Source organism: Schistocerca nitens, chromosome 1 (genome assembly GCF_023898315.1).
Source record: "Schistocerca nitens isolate TAMUIC-IGC-003100 chromosome 1, iqSchNite1.1, whole genome shotgun sequence".
Classification (NCBI taxonomy): Eukaryota; Metazoa; Arthropoda; class Insecta; order Orthoptera; family Acrididae; genus Schistocerca; species Schistocerca nitens.
Genome location: NC_064614.1, coordinates 735355986 through 735376751, shown reverse-complemented (window position 1 = coordinate 735376751; position 20766 = coordinate 735355986). Strand labels below are relative to the sequence as shown.

Here is a 20766-nt window from a genome sequence, read left to right as displayed (position 1 = left end):
TATTGTAGACGGCACTGACGAATTACAGTTCCTCTGACCACGTGCCGTGTTCCCTTGTTTCTTACAGGCTGTGGCTGACGTAGCATACTGTAAGCAGCAGTATGTCCGGTATTCATTTCGGGAACAAGCAGAGATGGTGTTTCTGAAAGGCCATGGTGATGGAAACGGTCGAGAAGCAGCAGGACTATACGAAAACAAGCACACTCACAGACACCAACCACATCAGACAACATATCAAGCCCTTTTTGGGCGTTTGTGTGTTCATGGGTTCTTTGAGACAGACGAACATGTGGGCAGCCGGCGGACTGTGCATACACCAGATTCAGCAGACCATGTTCTACACGATACTGAGACGATTCCTAGTACAGGCTCCAGGGAAGTCGCCCGCCAACGAGCTGTAAGCCAACATACGATTGTATCTTACATGACAACCGCTACTATCCCTGTCAACCGCAACGAGTGCAAGGATTATCAGCAGCGGATTTCCCTCTGTGGGACGGATTTTGTCGGTTTTTGCACCAGACCATCACAATTAAGGGATTTCTGTCATTAGTCCTCTTTACCTACGAAGCAATCTTTACCAGAACTGACAACATAAATTTGCATAATCTTCCTGTGTAGGCTAAAGACGCAGTACGTGGTCAGAGCAACTTTCATTCGTCAGCGCCAAGTACCGTGGTAAAGATGTGTGTTCATAGGACCTTTTCTGCAGTTTATCGGCTTTATTAATGTTCACCGTATATTATATTTCATACCTTGTGAACAAAATCTGAAAATACAAAACGGTCAATTGTTTCATGAAACTATTTGTTTAAAAGTAATAAGCAAAATGCATTAAAGAAACATTTGATGCTCCTCCGCATCATTTAACAATAATATCTCAAGACCAAAAAACAGCAGACGGCACGTTCTACGTAATCTTGCAGACAAATATCCTCCAGTACTGTTCAAAATTCTAAGAAAATCATTGAACTCTAAATTCTCATCGACATCTCAGTTGCTGTCCATAATCTCGAGCGTTATTGAGAGAGGTGTGTAGCATGTTTCTCTTTTTTATTCCTTACTTTTAGATATATAATTTCATAAAAGATTTTATCGCTTTATTTTAGTTTTCAAATATTTTTATTTCGTATAAGGCACCCATGGATTTCAGCGGCTTTTTTCTGAGTTAATTGCAATCTGTTGGGTTTCTTATACACCATCTGCTTGCGTGTCCGTATTGCACTGAAAATACACTGAAGGAAAAGAAATCGCAACACCAAGGAGTTGTTGTGCGCATAAATGGAAGTTAGTTGACGTGTTTTTACACCTGAGAGATGTCTACAAGAAACTGGATGTTTCTTCTGCCGTAATGTAGTTGGGTGTCGTTCCGGCAGCTCCTCAAGCTTCTCCAGAGAGCTGTAGGGACCAGTGCGAGTCTGGCTAAAACACGAGAATAGTGCATCTTGGAGAGAGTCGCCTGTAGGAAGCCGTTTCAAAACCAGAGCCACGTCGGTCAGTTTGCGCTTCACAGAGTATATTTTACTGATCCCAGTGACTCCACGAGGCAGTTGGAGTGGGTAACAGTTTGCACAGATCCCTGTGTCCTGGCCTCTCGACAGAATCAACGCTATTTGATTTTGTTTTATGTATTTTCTGTCTCCTGGTGAAAGCAGTTCGTGTCAGTCAGACAACAGCCATTGTGGAGGGCGGAGTTCTACCAACCAAAAGGCGGGAGATGTCCTCATTGGGCATTATTAAGAAGTACCGGGTGTTTATAAATTGCTTTTACAAAAGTAACCTTCAATTATCAAAAGCGTAAATAGCTTACAGAAGTTTTGGATACAGCACTGAATGCAGTATATTCCCTGTCTAACACTGTTAGATTCTGACGTTCCCGCTAGGTGGCGTGCACAAATGACTTACTCGGTCATCATGGAGTCGTATAACGGTGCAGAGCGTGCACGGTGTTATTTATGGCTCCATGATTCCCAATCCTGTACCAGAGTTCAGAGACAGTTCAGGACTAAACATCGCAAGCTACCACCTGAAAGACAACTGTTATTAATTGGTACCACTGTTTCGTCGAAACTGTGTTTCACATAGGATACCGAGTTACGGTTGGCCAGCGGTCTTTGACTTACTTATTTAAGTATCGAAAAACGTTAATCATCAGCAAGAGAATTCACGATGGGAGAGGAGGCTGTCGTGTGTCTGACGACTGTTAGAGACAGCTGGCAGCACCTATACAGCTTGCATTTCTACTCAGCGATTATGGTGAGTTATCTGGCAGCACCAATTGGTTAGGGAGATGTCAAATTAACGTTTTCCAATACTTAAATAAATTCTCATCGGTGAATTCACGACGAGGTTCAAATGGTTCTGAGCACTATGGGACTTAACTTCTTTGGTCATCAGTCCCCTAGAACTTAGAACTACTTAAACCTAACTAACCTAAGGACATCACACACATCCATGCCCAAGGCAGGATTCGAACCTGCGACCGTAGCGGTCGCGCGGATCCAAACTTTAGCGCCTAGAACCGCTCGGCGACTCCGGCCAGCCATGACGAGGTGAGCAGGCGTAGGTGCATATGTGTTTTTCATTTCACCTTTGAGCATGATCCTGCTATCAATGTGCGTGCACCTGCAGCTACGTTTCACACGACTAATTTATCAGGATGATGATTATTTCTGAATCCCGATTGCTTTTTCGAACATGTCACAAAGTTAGTCAGTGCTAGTTTTATGTCATTTCCGTGTTCGAATTAGATCTTTCTTCTGCAGTGTGCTTATTGAGATCCATGTTCATGTCATTACGATTAATAAATTTAGATTCACTTGGGTGAAGATTGAATTCAGTAGTTGAATACTTTTTCCATGCATTATACTTTTCATGATTGTTGTGAAGACCAACATCCTAGACTCATTTACTGGGGCCACCCTTTGATGTTAAATCTATTGGACATAGTTATTAAAAAATAAATCGCTTTGTTGAAGGGACGAATTCCAGCAAAAAGCGCCGTCCATATCCCTAAGGTCACTGGCGTTAAAGACGACTCGAGGTTTCAAGAATTCATTGTGGTCTTGAAAGAATTCTAGGATAGTTTTCTAAGTGTTGTGAGTACAATGCCAATCTTATATCTGTTTAAGAGAAGTTTTCAAGATCGTTTGTTCTTTCAGCTGAAAGCGCGTATGTGCCATGTGCAGATGGAACTGACTGGTCTGCAATGTAATTCCCGTTTACATGACAATTTCTTTTGCGTTAAAACCATACAGGAGATCTAGATTGTTTTCTTCGGGAAGTGTTTTCACTTCTCCATAATGAGGTTGCAAGTGTGTTAAAATATTTCGATCGACATGCATGTGTGAAAGCCTTTCTTCGATTATGAAACTAAAAAGGTCACGGTTACGTGGCAACCTGAGTGCAAGAGTTATTTACTGTCCATAAAATGCCTGGGAAAATAAATACTGCTATGTGTGTAAAAAGAGCTACCATATTGACGATCTGAGACCGTGTTAGGAGTAAAGAAAGTGTGAGAAAGGCAAACCCCCTTGGTGCAACTTCGCTGCTTTTGAGCCACTACACTCAACTTCTGGGTACAAAGGGACACCAGTGACTGCACGCTGTGGACGCAGTACGCTTCGGCGAAGCGTCTAATCTCCGTCATAAAAGTTTTCTGTTCTCAGATGAGTGTTGGATTTCTTTTGTTTCTCCGGAAAGGGTTCGCTAATGCACGACTTATCGACTTTTCCATTATTAAATGTCAGCGTTGCTATTCGTATAGCGAACAAGTACATTTATAAACAGAAACTGGAGGTATGAGGTGAACGAAGGTTCTGCGTCTGAGGTGTTAGCACAAAAGCCGACAAACAGAGAAGATAAAAACACCAAGCGTCTGTTTTATAGCTACAGAACGCACTTACAGCTTTATTAAACAGAAAGTGTTTTATCGAAAGTCTTAAAACTAAAAAGTGGACTGTGAACATACACAACTCTGTGGCACCTGACTGAAATGTCACTATTCTAGTTTCTTCTTTTCGTTTAATGATGTCTTACCCTGTCACCTTACATGGGCCTTAAATATGGTGTTACCTGTTGTGAAGAAGTTTTCAAGAACACAAGAATGTTTAGAATATTCTGATGTAAAATATTAATGATTTTCTTTTCTTTTTTACAGGTTCTGGATGTGTCTGACAACAAGATAAGAGAGCTCGCTACCAACTCTCTGTCAAAATATTCCAGTCTGAGGTTTCTGTACTTAGGAGATAACACGATATACCTTGCGGACGATGGAGTGTTCACTCCTCTAAGTTCCCTAGAGGTTCTCGATCTGTCTTTGAATGTATTCCGTAGAATACCCTTCGATGTTCTGCGGTTGCCCGTGTTAAGAAAACTCGACTTTTCGCAAAACGGGATTATTCTGGACGATCCAGATGTTTACAAAGGTGCTCCAGTCAGCAACAGCCTGAAGGTGCTGTCACTTGCCAAGAACAAGCTGAAAGAATTTCCCCCTCTGTGGATGGTGCCTCAGTTAGAGTACTTAAATGTTTCAGGGAATGAACTGCGAAGTATAAAAATCACAGACATTGCTCCAATGTGTCGCTTGAAAGAAATAGATGCAAGCCACAACTCAAAATTGTTTAAAGGTGGACTCGATAAGTGTGACTGTTACTTGTTCTCCACGTGGATTGAGAGGAGGAACATTAAGTTAATTCCGCAAGTGTCTCTCAACTGCCCTCCAACCGATACAGGTACGTATCTGTTAATGTATGCCGTATATTTTTCTTGTAAATGAACACTTTTTGGTGCGGGCGCACACAATGTCCACTATTTTGTGTACCTACGAGTGGAGTATTAGCTCCGACGAGAAACGTGATTCAGTGATGATATCAACTTTCATGGGTGATAGAGACTGGTAAATGTATCAGTCTTAGATAAGGGATTGGTACGATAACGACAGAATCGGAAGTTACAAGCAAAAATCACCCTGATACCTCCGATCGGTACTGTTGCTGCTAAGATTGTATCGTAGGCAACTACCAGATGTCGAAACGAGGGGGGGGGGGGGGGGAGGAGGGGGGGAGGAGGGAGGGAGGAGGAAAGAATGTCCAGTGAACATGGTCTCTGAAATGCATACCTGAAGAGTTCAGAGCTCATCATCTTCACTAATATGAAACAAATCCTTTCTATTTAACAAGGTATGCATTTTTGAACCCATGTTTACTGCACAAAGTTTCCTGGTTTGGCCGATACTACAATCTCGGAACGTTGCTTACCCTACAGTCTTAGCAACTACAGTACCACTGCATGTATGCCACTGTCGGAGATATCAGAACGATTGTCACTTGTAAATTTAGCCTCCATCGTTTCCAGACCAGACTGATACATTTAGCCTTCTCCATCCCTGAAAGTTGGTAACTTCATCTCGGAATCACACTGTGTATCTAGCAGAAGACATTCCCTCACGCATGTAGCAGCTTTTGTTAGCCAGAAATGTGGTTTCCTGAAACTGTTGTTCTCTTACAGAAATTGACCTAATTATTTTTGTAACTGTGAAGGCATAGATTAAATTTAGGTGGTCCTGAATTCATCTTTGTTGAATGCTTGTGGAGAGCAATGTAGTAAAACTATAACCTTTGTTGTCAACAAACACACAAAATATAGTAAGCGCTGGTGTGAAGATGTGGAACAACAGACCTAAAACAAAAAATAGGAAGATGAAAAGAATTTAGAAGTCAAATAGTATGACTTCGGAAAGAGGGAAACCTTTGACGCTATTTAACAACGTACCAGCCATTTTGAAAGTCACCGTCCTGGATAAAACTCCTAATTTTCAAATGAATGAGGGGTCATGGCATATCAAGCAGACAGAGAATTACGCCAGAAAAGCAATGAAGTGTTTTTATTTGATCATAGCTTTATTCAGCCTAGAATTGTCCCCATTTTGTACACAATAAGGCGAATGTTGGTGATAACACACAGACTAGAGGGTGCGCTCCAACTGTTGTTTAGCACGTTTTTAAGTCTGTTGTTATTCACTTGAGCCATTACTCATGGACTTGACCAGACCCATTACCGGAATGGGAGCACAAGCGTCAACAATACGCTCTCTAAGGTATGCGAAGATACTGATCCTCGCCGCATACGCAATTGCCTTCGTGTTTCCCAACAGATATGGATGTTCAAATACATCAGAGTATCGATACCACTCAGTTCAAAACAACTGAAGTCATCTTGCGTTATTACTCCTATGACTACTCCAAAAGTATCGATATCTACTCATATCGATTCTTTCTTAATTTCGTATGTGAATGAAGCAATGCTGTGTATGTATATTTGACCTGATTGCTTATTTTATGTAGTCCAATAAACCAAAGGTATTTTTCATTGCGGCGTGATCTTTCCAGCAAATTTCGATCTCTAACCTTCTCCCTCGAAAGAGAGAATATTTTCTTGACGCCCACCTACTTAGGGAGAAATGACAAAATACGAGCTCGTACGGAAATATTAAGGTGTTCGTTTTTCTCGCGCGCTTTTAGAGCGGGACACTATAGAAAAAGAACGAAAGGGGGTTAGATGGACATTCTGCCAGGCACCTGAGTGTGAATTGAGTAGTAGTCTCATAGATGTACATGAAATAATTTTGTTTCTTTACCAATGAAAATCCTTAAACAAATAAGCGACCCCGTCCAGAAAGAGGAATTATTGTAAATATCTAGGAGACAACTTGTTCTATTATGAGTCATAGATGCATCATCTTTCGGAAATGACACTGACTCACTCGACAGAGATGTCGTAACGACCATGAGTTAATATTATTGAGTGTATTTGTATAAACATGGGAAATTGTCGTTCATGTCTTCCAATGCTCCAAATGGATTTCTCTTTAAATATATTAAGAGGTTTGCCAAGTAGTGTGTGCCGTACGCTAGCTGTTTGACGTTTCCAATAATCGTATTCCAGTGTACAGTAGACGAAGCAGTATCTTCCTCCGATCACGTGGACTACGCCATTGCTCATAAACCGTAATTTTGAGTTTTTATGACTCGCCTCTATGCTGCTGGATTTTGAAAATGCAAGTGTTTAAATTTAGATCAAATAGGGTGGCAGTGGATGCATCGTCATCTCAATCAATTAAACGATACTTTTTCTCCAGCTCTCTCAATAACGCCTTGCAATCTTTGACATTTGTTGATATTGGTGTGATACTGCTAAGTTATGTTGGCAAAGAACTAATTATTGGTATAATTTTGAATATTGTAACATCCTTACTTCCAGAAGTCTCTTTGGTGACATTCAAAAGGCTTTTCAAAAAGCTGTAAAATGGTGGAGCGTTTCCATCGCTACATGAATAGGCATGTCAGAGGATATTAGAATTATTCTTGCATCTCTGAATCTTGCAGCTCTGAATCTTGCAGCTCTGAATCTTGCAGCTCTGAATCTTGCAGCTCTGAATCTTGCAGCTCTGAATCTTGCAGCTCTGAATCTTGCAGCTCTGAATCTTGCAGCTCTGAATCTTGCAGCTCTGAATCTTGCAGCTCTGAATCTTGCAGCTCTGAATCTCGCAGCTCTGAATCTTGCAGCTCTGAATCTTGCAGCTCTGAATCTTGCAGCTCTGAATCTTGCAGCTCTGAATCTTGCAGCTCTGAATCTTGCAGCTCTGAATCTTGCAGCTCTGAATCTTGCAGCTCTGAATCTTGCAGCTCTGAATCTTGCAGCTCTGAATCTTGCAGCTCTGAATCTTGCAGCTCTGAATCTTGCAGCTCTGAATCTTGCAGCTCTGAATCTTGCAGCTCTGAATCTTGCAGCTCTGAATCTTGCAGCTCTGAATCTTGCAGCTCTGAATCTTGCAGCTCTGAATCTTGCAGCTCTGAATCTTGCAGCTCTGAATCTTGCAGCTCTGAATCTTGCAGCTCTGAATCTTGCAGCTCTGAATCTTGCAGCTCTGAATCTTGCAGCTCTGAATCTTGCAGCTCTGAATCTTGCAGCTCTGAATCTTGCAGCTCTGAATCTTGCAGCTCTGAATCTTGCAGCTCTGAAACATGCTAACATGTAGTTTCCCACATCCCACTAGGTGAATACCGGGCTGGTCTCAAAGTTCCGCCTTAGAAAACACACTACGCAAACATTTAGTACACTTTCTCACACTTGCACGCAGAATTTGCACCATAGACAGACAGATCGGGTACGCTGCTTCTGTCCTGGGAAGAGGTGAATAGGAAACTGATGACCTTAGCTGTTTTGTCTCCTGAATCACCTGGTCAGCATCAGCATCATAACTCAAGACTGAACAAAGCTACGCCCAAATGAAAGGCACTAGTGATTTTCTCATATTGTTCTCTGTTTGAAAAGTCACATGACACTCTTTGTATATGAAAATTAAAAGTTACACCCAAGATAGTGGCTTCCAAATGCTCATTACATTGATAGCATAGCATCAGAGATTTTCTCCTCTACCAGCTCATACCATTTGACTTCAGATTTCCGTTTATACACACTATTACGGACTACAATCAAGTTGTACTATCAGTCTATAAAGGAAAATTTTAAACTCACCTAGCCTACCGCTGAGGAAAGTAACCTAGATATTGATATGAAGTGTGCTGTATTATGACTCTGAGACTTGCACACTAGCAATGTATGAAAGGAGGCAGGCTGAGGGGTTCGAAACTTGGTGTTTCAAACAGAGCCAGGTACAGCTGCGCTCCTCGAGCAAACTGACCAAAAAAGTAACAAGCCAGTGGATGACTATGAAAGAAGAAACACCTGCATGGAACGCAATTTGAGACCGAACAGCCGCCTCCACTCCAAATGGAGAGATTTGTTAATGTCCAAATAATGCAGCATTTCAGTTCTGGAAAATTCGTCGAATTGGGAAAGGATGACAACTATCGTTTCTTTTGGACAGGCACTGGAAATCAACCCAAGTACTGCAAACTTCAAAAAACACATCAGTTCAGTCAGACTATTGCAAAATAAAGTACTTTAATCTATGTTGCACATTTTCTGAAACTTGCACAAAGTGACAAAGTCCTTTAACTGATTTCACATGTCACGCTTGAGTCCAGATTGCAGTTACTTTATATGGTCATCACACTGGCATTACTTTAGGCACTGATCACATGACTTGCGTTAAAGATTATCATACAATAAATGAAAACAAAGCAGCGTAACTGTACTCACAGAGTTAAATCTTAACACTCTGCATAGATTAACATATCTTATTATTGCATTACTGAATAGCTGTATTTATAAGGGAACATTCCCAGGTGTAATTAAACGATCTTGATGAAACTTGGCTCGTATGTGTAGGACTCATAATAATGCAATACTTAGTTTTTAGTTTCTGCTCAGTTACACTTTTAAGTAATAAAACATAATATGAAAGGTAATTTGGCATTTTATGCATAGAAGGAATATCTTCAAAACCATGATACAAAAAAAAATGCTTCATACAATAGTTCAAATATTATTAATGTTCTTGAAAACTGTGTAATCAACTTTTGTAATAAGCTGAAGTAGTACAAACTACCCTACCACACTTAATTCTCAAAAATGGAAACTTTTGTTACAACTAAAATTAAAGAAGCTTTCATGCACATCTATCCGCTTGTACTAAAGCTGTTTCCTGAAATACAATCTTCGGAAAATAAGTTGTACAGAATGTGCTGCCAGAGTATTTTCAAAACCTATAATTAAAATATATAAAAGTTAATTAGTTTTCTCGTTATTATTTACTCACTTATTTTAGTTTCCTCTTTGAAATTATGTTACATTATAAATTCGTCTTTTTTTCATTTCTCATGTGTACTTCCTCAAGAGGGGCAGCAGCCTTTTCAGTAGTTGCAGGGGCAAGTCTGGATGATTGACTGAACTGGCGTTGTAACACTAACCAAAACGGCCTTGCTGTGCTGGTATTGCGAACGGTTGAAAGCAAGGGGAAACTACAGCCGTAATTTTTCCCGAGGGCATGCAGCTCTACTGTATGGTTAATGATGATGGCGTCCTCTTGGGTAAAATATTCCAGAGGTAAAATAGTCCCCCATTCGGATCTCCGGGCGGGGACTACTCAAGAGGAAGTCGTTATCAGGAGAAAGAAAACTGGCATTCTACAAATCGGAGCGTGGAATGTCAGATCCCTTAATCGGGCAGGTAGGTTAGAAAATTTAAAAAGGGAAATAGATAGGTTAAAGTTAGATATAGTGGGAATTAGTGAAGTTCGGTGGCAGGAGGAACAAGGCTTTTGGTCAGGCGAATACAGGGTTATAAATACAAAGTCAAATAGGGGTAATGCAGGAGTAGGTTTAATAATGAATAAAAAAAAAATAGGAATGCGGGTAAGCTACTACAAACAGCATAGTGAATGCATTATTGTAGCCAAGATTGATACGAAGCCCACGTCTCCTACAATAGTAAAAGTTTATATGCCAACTAGCTCTGCAGATGACGAAGAAATTGAAGAAATGAAGTGTGAAATAAAAGAAATTATTCAGACAGTGAAGGGAGGCAAAAATTTAATAGTCATGGGTGACTGGAATTCGTTAGTAGAAAAAGGGAGAGAAGGAAACATAGTAGGTGAATATGGATTGGGGCTAAGAAATGCAAGAGGAAGCCGCCTGTTAGAATTTTGCACAGAGTACAACTTAATCATAGCTAACACTTGGTTCAAGAATCATAAAAGAAGGCTGTATACATGGAAGAATCCTGGAGATACTAGAAGGTAAGACAGAGATTTAGGAACCAGGTTTTAAATTGTAAGACATTTCCAGGGGCAGATGTGGACTCTGACCACAATCTATTGGTTATGAACTGTGGATTAAAACTGAAGAAACTGCAAAAAGGTGGGAATTTAAGGAGATGGGACCTGGATAAACTGACTAAACCGGAGGTTGTACAGAGTTTCAGAGAGAGCATAAGGGAACAATTGACAGGATTGGGGGGAAGAAATACAGTAGAAGAAGAATGGGTAGCTCTGAGGGATGAAGTAGTGAAGGCAGCAGAGGATCAAGTAGGTAAAAAGACGAGGGCTAGTAGAAATCCTTGGGTAGCAGAAGAAATATTGAATTTAATTGATGAAAGGTGAAAATATAAAAACGCAGTAAATGAAGCAGGCAAAAGGGAATACAAACGTCTCAAAAATGAGATCGACAGGAAGTGCAAAATGGCTAAGCAGGGATGGCTAGAGGACAAATGAAAGGATGTAGAGGCTTATCTCACTAGGGATAGGATAGATACTGCCTACAGGAAAATTAAAGAGACCTTTGGAGATAAGAGAACCACTTGTATGAATATCAAGAGCTCAGATGGAAACCCAGTTCTAAACAAAGAGGGGAAAGCAGAAAGGTGAAAGGAGTATATATAGGGTCTATACAAGGGCGATGTACTTGAGGACAATATTATGGAAATGGAAGAGAATGTAGATGAAGATGAAATGGGAGATACGATATTGCGCGAAGAGTTTGACAGAGCACTGAAAGACCTGAGTAGAAACAAGGCCCTGGGAGTAGACAACATTCCATTGGAGCTACTGAGGGCCGTGGGAGAGCCAGTCCTGACAAAACTCTACCATCTGGTGAGCAAGATGTATGAGACAAGCGAAATACCCTCAGACTTCAAGAAGAATATAATAATTCCAATCCCAAAGAAAGTAGGTGTTGACTGATGTGAAAATTACCGAACTATCAGTTTAATAAGCCACTGCTGCAAAATACTAACGCGAATCCTTTACAGACGAATGGAAAAACTAGTAGAAGCCGACCTCGGGAAGATCAGTTTGGATTCCGTAGAAATATGGGAACACGTGAGGCAATACTGACCCTACGACTTATCTTGGAAGCTAGATTAAGGAAAGGCAAACCTACGTTTCAAGCATTTGTAGACTTAGAGAAAGCTTTTGACTATGTTGACTGGAATACTCTCTTTCAAATTCTGAAGGTGGTAGGGGTAAAATACAGGGCGCGAAAGGCTATTTACAATTTGTACAGAAACCCGATAACAGTTATAGGAGTCGAGGGGCATGAAAGGAAGCAGTGATTGGGAAGGGAGTGAGACAGGGTTGTAGCCTCTCCCCGATGTTATTCGGTTTATACACTCCTGGAAATTGAAATAAGAACACCGTGAATTCATTGTCCCAGGAAGGGGAAACTTTATTGACACATTCCTGGGGTCAGATACATCACATGATCACACTGACAGAACCACGGGCACATAGACACAGGCAACAGAGCATGCACAATGTCGTCACTAGTACAGTGTAAATCCACCTTTCGCAGCAATGCAGGCTGCTATTCTCCCATGGAGACGATCGTAGAGATGCTGGATGTAGTCCTGTGGAACGGCTTGCCATGCCATTTCCACCTGGCGCCTCAGTTGGACCAGCGTTCGTGCTGGACGTGCAGACCGCGTGAGACGACGCTTCATCCAGTCCCAAACATGCTCAATGGGGGACGGATCCGGAGATCTTGCTGGCCAGGGTAGTTGACTTACACCTTCTAGAGCACGTTGGGTGGCACGGGATACATGCGGACGTGCATTGTCCTGTTGGAACAGCAAGTTCCCTTGCCGGTCTAGGAATGGTAGAACGATGGGTTCGATGACGGTTTGGATGTACCGTGCACTATTCAGTGTCCCCTCGACGATCAACAGTGGTGTACGGCCAGTGTAGGAGATCGCTCCCCACACCATGATGCCGGGTGTTGGCCCTGTGTGCCTCGGTCGTATGCAGTCCTGATTGTGGCGCTCACCTGCACGGCGCCAAACACGCATACGACCATCATTGGCATCAAGGCAGAAGCGACTCTCATCGCTGAAGACGACACGTCTCCATTCGTCCCTCCATTCACGCCTGTCGCGACACCACTGGAGGCGGGCTGCACGATGTTGGGGCGTGAGCGGAAGACGGCCTAACGGTGTGCGGGACCGTAGCCCAGCTTCATGGAGACGGTTGCGAATTGTCCTCGCCGATACCCCAGGAGCAACAGTGTCCCTAATTTGCTGGGAAGTGGCGGTGCGGTCCCCTACGGCACTGCGTAGGATCCTACGGTCTTGGCGTGCATCCGTGCGTCGCTGCGGTCCGGTCCCAGGTCGACGGGCACGTGCACCTTCCGCCGACCACTGGCGACAACATCGATGTACTGTGGAGACCTCACGCCCCACGTGTTGAGCAATTCGGCGGTACGTCCACCCGGCCTCCCGCATGCCCACTATACGCCCTCGCTCAAAGTCCGTCAACTGCACATACGGTTCACGTCCACGCTGTCGCGGCATGCTACCCGTGTTAAAGACTGCGATGGAGCTCCGTATGCCACGGCAAACTGGCTGACACTGACGGCGGCGGTGCACAAATGCTGCGCAGCTAGCGCCATTCGACGGCCAACACCGCGGTTCCTGGTGTGTCCGCTGTGCCGTGCGTGTGATCATTGCTTGTACAGCCCTCTCGCAGTGTCCGGAGCAAGTATGGTGGGTCTGACACACCGGTGTCAATGTGTTCTTTTTTCCATTTCCAGGAGTGTATATTGAGCAAGCAGTGAAGGAAATAAAAGAATAATTCCTGGTAGGTATTAAAATCCATGGAGAAGAAATAACAAACCTTGAGATTCGCCGATGACATTGTAATTCTGTCAGACACACTGAAGAACCTGGAAGAGCAGCTGAACGAAATGGGCAGTGTCTTGAAAGGAGGATATAAGATGAACATCAACAAAAGCAAAACGAGGATAATGGAATGTAGTCGAATTAAGTCGGGAGATGCTGAGGGAATTAGATTAGGAAATGAGACGCTTAAAGTAGTAAAGGAGTTTTGCTATTTGGGGAGCTAAATAAGTGATGGTTCAAGTAGAGAGGAAATAAAATGTAGACTGGCAATGGCAAGGAAAGCGTTTCTGAAGAAGAGAAATTTGTTAACATCGAGTATAGATTTACGTGTCAGGAAGTCATTTCTGAAAGTATTTGTATGGAGTGTAGCCATGTATGGAAGTGAAACATGGACGATAAATAGTTTGGAAAGGAAGAGAATAGAAGCTTTCGAAATGTGGTGCTACAGAAGAATGCTGAAGATTAGATGGGTAGATCACGTAACTAATGAGGAGGTATTGAATAGAATTGGGGAGAAAAGGAGCTTGTGGCACAACTTGACTAGAAGAAGGGATCGATTGGTAGGACATGTTCTGAGGCATCAAGGGATCACCAATTTGGTACTGGAGGGCAGCGTGGAGGGTAAAAATCGTAGAGGGAGACCAAGAGATAAATACACTAAGTAGATTCAGAAGCATGTAGGTTGCAGTAGGTACTGGGAGATGAAGAAGCTTGCACAGGATAGAGTAGCATGGGGAGCTGCATCAAACCAGTCTCAGGACTGAAGACGACGACAACAACAACAACATGTGTACTTAATTTAAAATAATAATTAGCTCATTATGAATGTACAAAATCATTACAATAACGACAATCTGCAAAAAAATACTTAAATAATAATGTTCTTATACACAATGCACATGAAATGAACAAAATGTTGTCATGTGACTCTGGTGTGTGACTCTGGTGTGTGACATCGTGTAATTCAATATTTAAAAAAATCCATAAGATTTGCAGATTGTGGCAGATGTTCTAAATATCCTGATTTCTATCAGGCACATTTCAATACATTGAACAGCCTTGGGGAACAGAACGTCCTTTTGAGCTATCAGTCTTCAGACTGGTTTGATGCGGCCCATCACGAATTCTTCTCCTGTGCCAAAGCTCGTCATCTCAGTGTAGCACTTGAAACCTACGGCCTCAGTTATTTGCTGGATGCAATCCAATCTCTACCTTCCTCTACAGTTTTTGCCCTCTACAGTTCCCTATAGTACAATAGAAGCCATTCCCTCGTTTCTTGACAGACGTACTATCGTTCTGCCCCTTCTTCTTGTCAGTGTTTTCCGCATATTAAATTCCTCTGATTCCTATCAGAACCTCGTCATTCCTTAACTTATCATTCCACCAAATTCTCAATATTCGTCTGTAGCACCACATCTCAAATGGTTCTATTCTCTTCTGTTCCGGTTTGCCAAAAGTCCATGCTTCACTACCATACAATTCTGTGCTCGAAACGTAGATTCTCAGAAATTTCTTCCTCATATTAAGACCTGTGTTTGATACTAGTAGATTTATCTTGGCCTAGAATGCCCTTTTTGCCTGTACTAGTCGTCTTTTGATGTCCTCCTTGTTCAGTCTGTCATGGGTTATTTTGTTACCCGGGTAGTAAAATTTCTTAACTTGATCTACTTCCCGACCATCAATCCTGATGTTAAGTTTCTCTCAGTTCTAATTTTTGCTGCTTCTCATTACTTTCGTCTTTCTTCGATTTTCTCTCAGTCCATACTCAGTGCTGTTCATCCCATTCAGCAGATCATGTAATTCTCCTTCACTTTCTCAGGATAGCAATGTCGTCAGCATATTGTATCATTGATATTCTTTCCCCTTGAATTTTAATTCCACTCCTGAACCTTTCTTTTATTTCCGTCATTGCTTCTTCGCTGTACAGATTGAACAATAGAGATGAAATACTACATCCTTGTCTTACAGCGTTTTTAATATGAGCACTTCGTTCTTGGTCGTCCACTCTTATTTCCTCTCGACTCTCGTACGTATTGTGTATTACCGTATCTCCCTATTGCTTACCCCTATTTTTCTCAGAATTTCGAACATCTTGCACCATTTTACATTGCTGAAAGCTTTTTCCAGGTCGACAAATCCTATGAGTGTATCCTGATGTTTCTTTAGTCTCGCGTCCATTGTCAACTGCAACGTCACAATTGCCTCTCTGGTTCCTTTACTATAATCAAACTGATCATCTAATACATCCTAATTTTCTTGATTCTGTACTAATAACTGTAGCTTGATTATGTTGTTTCTCAGGTGCAATTTTACATTGTAACCATTAAGGAGAAGTAGACTTGAAATTTTTCTTCACACACTATACACTCAATGGCTGTACCTGCCCTGTCAAGTCTCTTGTGATCACCAGATGAAACAGATTCTTGTCCTCAGGTATGATGGTCAAAACGGTTCTTTTGCACTGACCACACTAAGAATCTAACAATACATATTTTCCCCTGCACCGGGAAAGAAAACTTCCAGCGAATATTAGTCTTCAGAAAGAGATTCTCGAAATCTTGGTCCAAACTTTCTATTAGTCTTTTTCAAAACTATGGAAAAGGGAGTCAATGAGAAAAAACAGCTTTGGGTGTCATACCTGAGGACAAGCAACTTGTTCATCCGGTGATCTCAACAGGATATATACAGCCGTTAAATGTATATGGCTCTCGATGTTGGAAGGACTTTGTTACTAGATTTTCAGATCTAGTTCTGCTGAATGACTGATGTCAGACCCCAGTCTAGAAACAATATAATCAAGCTTCAGTTGAAACTTACCTATATTGATCGTTACGATAAGCATGACATGAACTGTTGACCTCAGATGTCAGGATGTCACTTGTGTAGACTTAAGTAAATTTTGTAACAGTATTACACTGAAATGCCCAAGAAACTGGTATAGGCATGCGTATTCAAATACAGAGATACGTTAACAAGCAAAATAAGCGCTGCGGTCGGCAACGCATATAAAAGAAAACAAATGTCTAGTGCAGTTGTTAATCGGTTACTGCTGCTACACTGGCAGGTTGTAAGATTTAAGTGAGTTTGAAAGTGGTGTTATAGTCGGCGCACGAGTGATGGCACACAGCATCTCCGAGGTAACGATGGAGTGGGGATTTTACCTGCGACCATTTCATGAGTGTGCCGTGAATGTCAGGAATCCGGTAAAACATCAAATCTTTGACGTCGCTGAGGCCGGAAAAAGATCCTGCAAGAACGAGACCAACGACGACTGAAGAGAATCGTTCAGTGTGACAGAAGTGCGTCTTTTTCGCAAATTGCTGCAGATTTCAGTGCTGGGCCATCAACAAGTGTCAGCGTGCAAACCATTCAACGAAACATCATCGACATGATCTTTCTGAGCCAAAGGCCTACTCGTGTACCCTTGATGACTGCACACCACATATCTTTTGCCTTGCCTGGGAGCATCAATACCGACATTGGACTACTGATGGCGGGGAACGTGTTGGCTGGCTGGACGAGTCTTGTTTCAAATTGTATCGAGCGGATGGACGTGTATGGGTATGGAGACAACGTCATGATCCATGGACCTGCATGTCAGCAAGGGACTGTTAAAGCTGGTAGAGGCTCTGCAGTGGTGTGGGGCGTGTCCAGGTGGACTGATATGGGACCCCTGATAAGTCTAGGTACGACTCTGACAGGTGACACGTACGTATGCATCCTGTGTGATCACCTACACCCATTCGTGTCCATTGTGCACTCAGACGGACTTGGGCAATTCCAGCAGGACAATGAGACACTCACACATCGAGAACTGTTACAGAGTGGCTCCAGGAACACTCTTCTGAGTTTTGACACTTTCACTGGCCACCAAGCTCCCCAGACATGAATATTATGTAGCATCTGGGATGCCTTGCAATGTGCTGTTCAGAAGAGGTCTCCACTCCCTTGTACTCTTAAGTATTTATGGACAGCTCTGCAGGATTCATGAAGTCAGTTCCCTCCAGTACTGCTTCACCCATTAGTAGAGTGCATGCCCTGCCGTGTTATGGCACGTGAGTGTGCTCGTGGAGGTCCTACACAATATTAGGCAGGTTTACCGGTTTCTTTCTCTCTTCAGTGAATTTCATTTATATGGTAACTTTAGAACTCAGTTTATTATACTGATTAATTTTCCGAGATTAATTTCTTTTCGAACTTAGCAAGCATACAAATATCTTTGTGTTGGTTGGACTGTCACAAAACATAAGCAATTTTAAGATGCAAACGAATTACAGACATTTACTGCAAATGGGTATTGATTGAAATCAATGGAGAAGAAAGAAAATTTATGCCACACTGGGATTTGAACCCGGGTGTCTTTCTCACTAGGCAGATTCTTTGACTATTAAGCCATCTGGACACAATGGTCATCACAAATGCACACCTCCCATCAGACCCTAATTTTTAACTTATCTACACACTACTAATGTAGTGCCGCATGCCCATTATCTTCATTACTCATGGCATTTCGGTGATTCCCATAAGAGTTCGAGCTTGGTATGCTTCTGGATGCAGGTGTGAAACTAGCTTATTGTTATAATTTTTAATAAACTCGTGTAAATGTTAGGAACATTTTTCAGCACTAAAAGCCAAAAGCCTTGTAAATCTTTGTTGCAATGTGAGAGGAATAAATTAATGCATAAGTGGATGTGGCCAGTCAATTTACACCAACAAGATTTTGATTGTAATCCATAAAATTTCTATTTCTAATAGCGAACGGTACAAGCAGTGATGGTTAGAAATATATATATAAAGTGGTGAATCAACCATGAAGGCCTCAGTTTACTGAAAGACTTTTGTGATCCAATTTTGTTACAGTTTTCAGCAATAAATATATATTTGTGAAAGAGAATATCATGTCATTCTGAATTTCTTAAAATTTCTCTTGGCACTACCAAATCATCAGCTACACTGTCAAGAACTCTACAAGTTGTAGCAAATTTTGTTGGAGTAGATACTCACAGAATTCTTTTATAGGTTCTGCAGCATTGGAGATGTCCAAGAAATGAAGAGGAGTAATTGTTATTTAATTGATACACGTTGTAATATTTCAGTCAGTAATACATAATTAGTTCTCTTCACCAAGGACCGAGCGAGGTGGCGCAGTGGTTACCACACTGGACTCGCATTCGGGAGGACGACGGTTCAATCCTGTCTCCAGCCATCCTGATTTAGGTTTTCCGTGATTTCCCTAAATCGCTTCAGGCAAATGCCGGGATGGTTCCTTTGAAAGGGCACGACCGATTTCCTTCCCCATCCTTCCCTCACCCGAGCTTGCGCTCCGTCTCTAATGACCTCGTTGTCGATGGGACGTTAAACACTAATCTCCTCCTCCTCCTCCTCCTCTTCACCAAGGAACACCAGTGTACTGACATATGACTGATATAAATAAAGATATTTAGAAGATTGTGACAACAATTTGAAATCCTGCTGAATTTTGTTGCAATTGTGTCGTTGGTGTATGATGCCAAAAAAATTTTTCATTTTATGTGCATGATGTAAAAAAGTTGTGTTTTAAGTATGCCTTTACAGATTAACTTTATTGTAATGATTTTGTGTGGTGGTGATAATTAGTTATTATTTTCAATTAATAAAGTATACGTACAACAGTAAACTAAAAACAAAAAAGCCAGTAATGTAAAATAACTGTTACCAAATATCAAACAAAAGCAGAAAAAATAATTTGGAATAATAATGAACTTCTAGATATATTAATTGGTCATGCTGGAAATACTGACAGGACCCCATGTACAGCTTATTTTCTAAAAATGGTACTTCATAAAACAGCTTTATTATGCATATATGGATGTGGCAGCTTCTTCATTGTTTATGAAAATTTGTTTATTTTTCAAAATATATTTTTGATAGTGGAGGGTTTTGTAAAATTTCAAAGTATTATTAAAGTTGATTGTACACTTTTTAAGAATCCTAACTGCATTTCCACTTTTACATGGGACACGTTTTTAAATATGATGGTTTCAAATATACTCATTCGAAAATTATTATGCAAATTACCTTCACAGTATGTTGTACCCCTTAAAATTGAAGTGGACAAAGCAAAATATATGTGTTGCATTATTTTGATTCTTCTGTATACGCACCAAGTTTTACCAAAATAACACTTCAGAATGTTCCCTTAGTTGCAATAAATTTAAATCTTTCATACAGGCATCAAATCAGTTTAGTGACATTTGGTAGCAGTCTTTCATTTGTTAATTTTTTCCTTCCTATAGTCTAGGTTTACCACAGGTTTTTTTCCTAGTAGATTCTTTCCAGTGGCCCTAGATTACACAGTTTGTTACTGATTATGAGGTGACAAAAGTACACTTCATTATCTCATCAGTTACAGACTCTGCTGTTAATATATTGAATATCTGGGTTAACCATTGTAGATTAATTGGCAAATGCACACCAGATTGCTATATATCTGTTTTCTAATTTTACGGTTAAAGAAAGTTGCTCTTGTGTAGAATGTTGTATAATAAGTTTAATTTTTTTAACTGTAATATTTCAAACTCTAAGCCTCCCCTAAAACATAGGTGTAAGAAGTGCAGTCTTTGACAGACAATCTATCATGTGCCCAATTAATTATGAAGGTAGCTACAATAAAAGTACAAATGACACTCTAGAGTCCCTTCAACAACTACACTACTAGTCATGCTGTATTTCCATATTTAGTTAGTGACAGCCAAAAGCAATAAATTTAAAAACATAACTTATACATAAATTGTGTAATTCAACCAACACGATCTAAAACCTGCTGTAACAAGAAGATAGTTGGTAGAAATTACTAAAGTGGTTGAAACTCATGCCCTTTATCATATGATATATCTCTGAACCACAGGTAATTGATTGTTGAGTCAATTACATTTTTATAGTATAGAAATTTCTCTGACTTGGAATACACACACTGCATGTAATTTCTTAGTTTGTTGTCGATATTGAGGGTTTGCTGCTATTGTCTGCTGTCTCACTTATTCTATATTTTAGCAAGAAATTGCAGTAAAAATACTGTGATTAATTTTTAAATTTTATTTCTTCTGACTATAATGTATTCATATGTTTGAGATAAAATTGTTTGGATTTAGTGTAGCTGTTAAGATGCAGTGCATGTTTATGGTAACAGAGCCAGTAATAGAAAGATTTTGC

At 41.0% G+C, this 20766-nt stretch overlaps 1 protein-coding gene across 1 annotated transcript in view; it reads left to right on the top strand.

Moving 5' to 3' along the window:
• LOC126260181 (amphoterin-induced protein 3-like) overlaps positions 1-20766 on the top strand; it is a 188436-nt gene that overhangs the window by 161530 nt on the left and 6140 nt on the right. The window contains exon 3 of the mRNA XM_049957453.1: positions 4160-4733. Coding sequence (XP_049813410.1) covers positions 4160-4733 — 574 coding nt within the window. The remainder of the gene's footprint in view (positions 1-4159; positions 4734-20766) is intronic.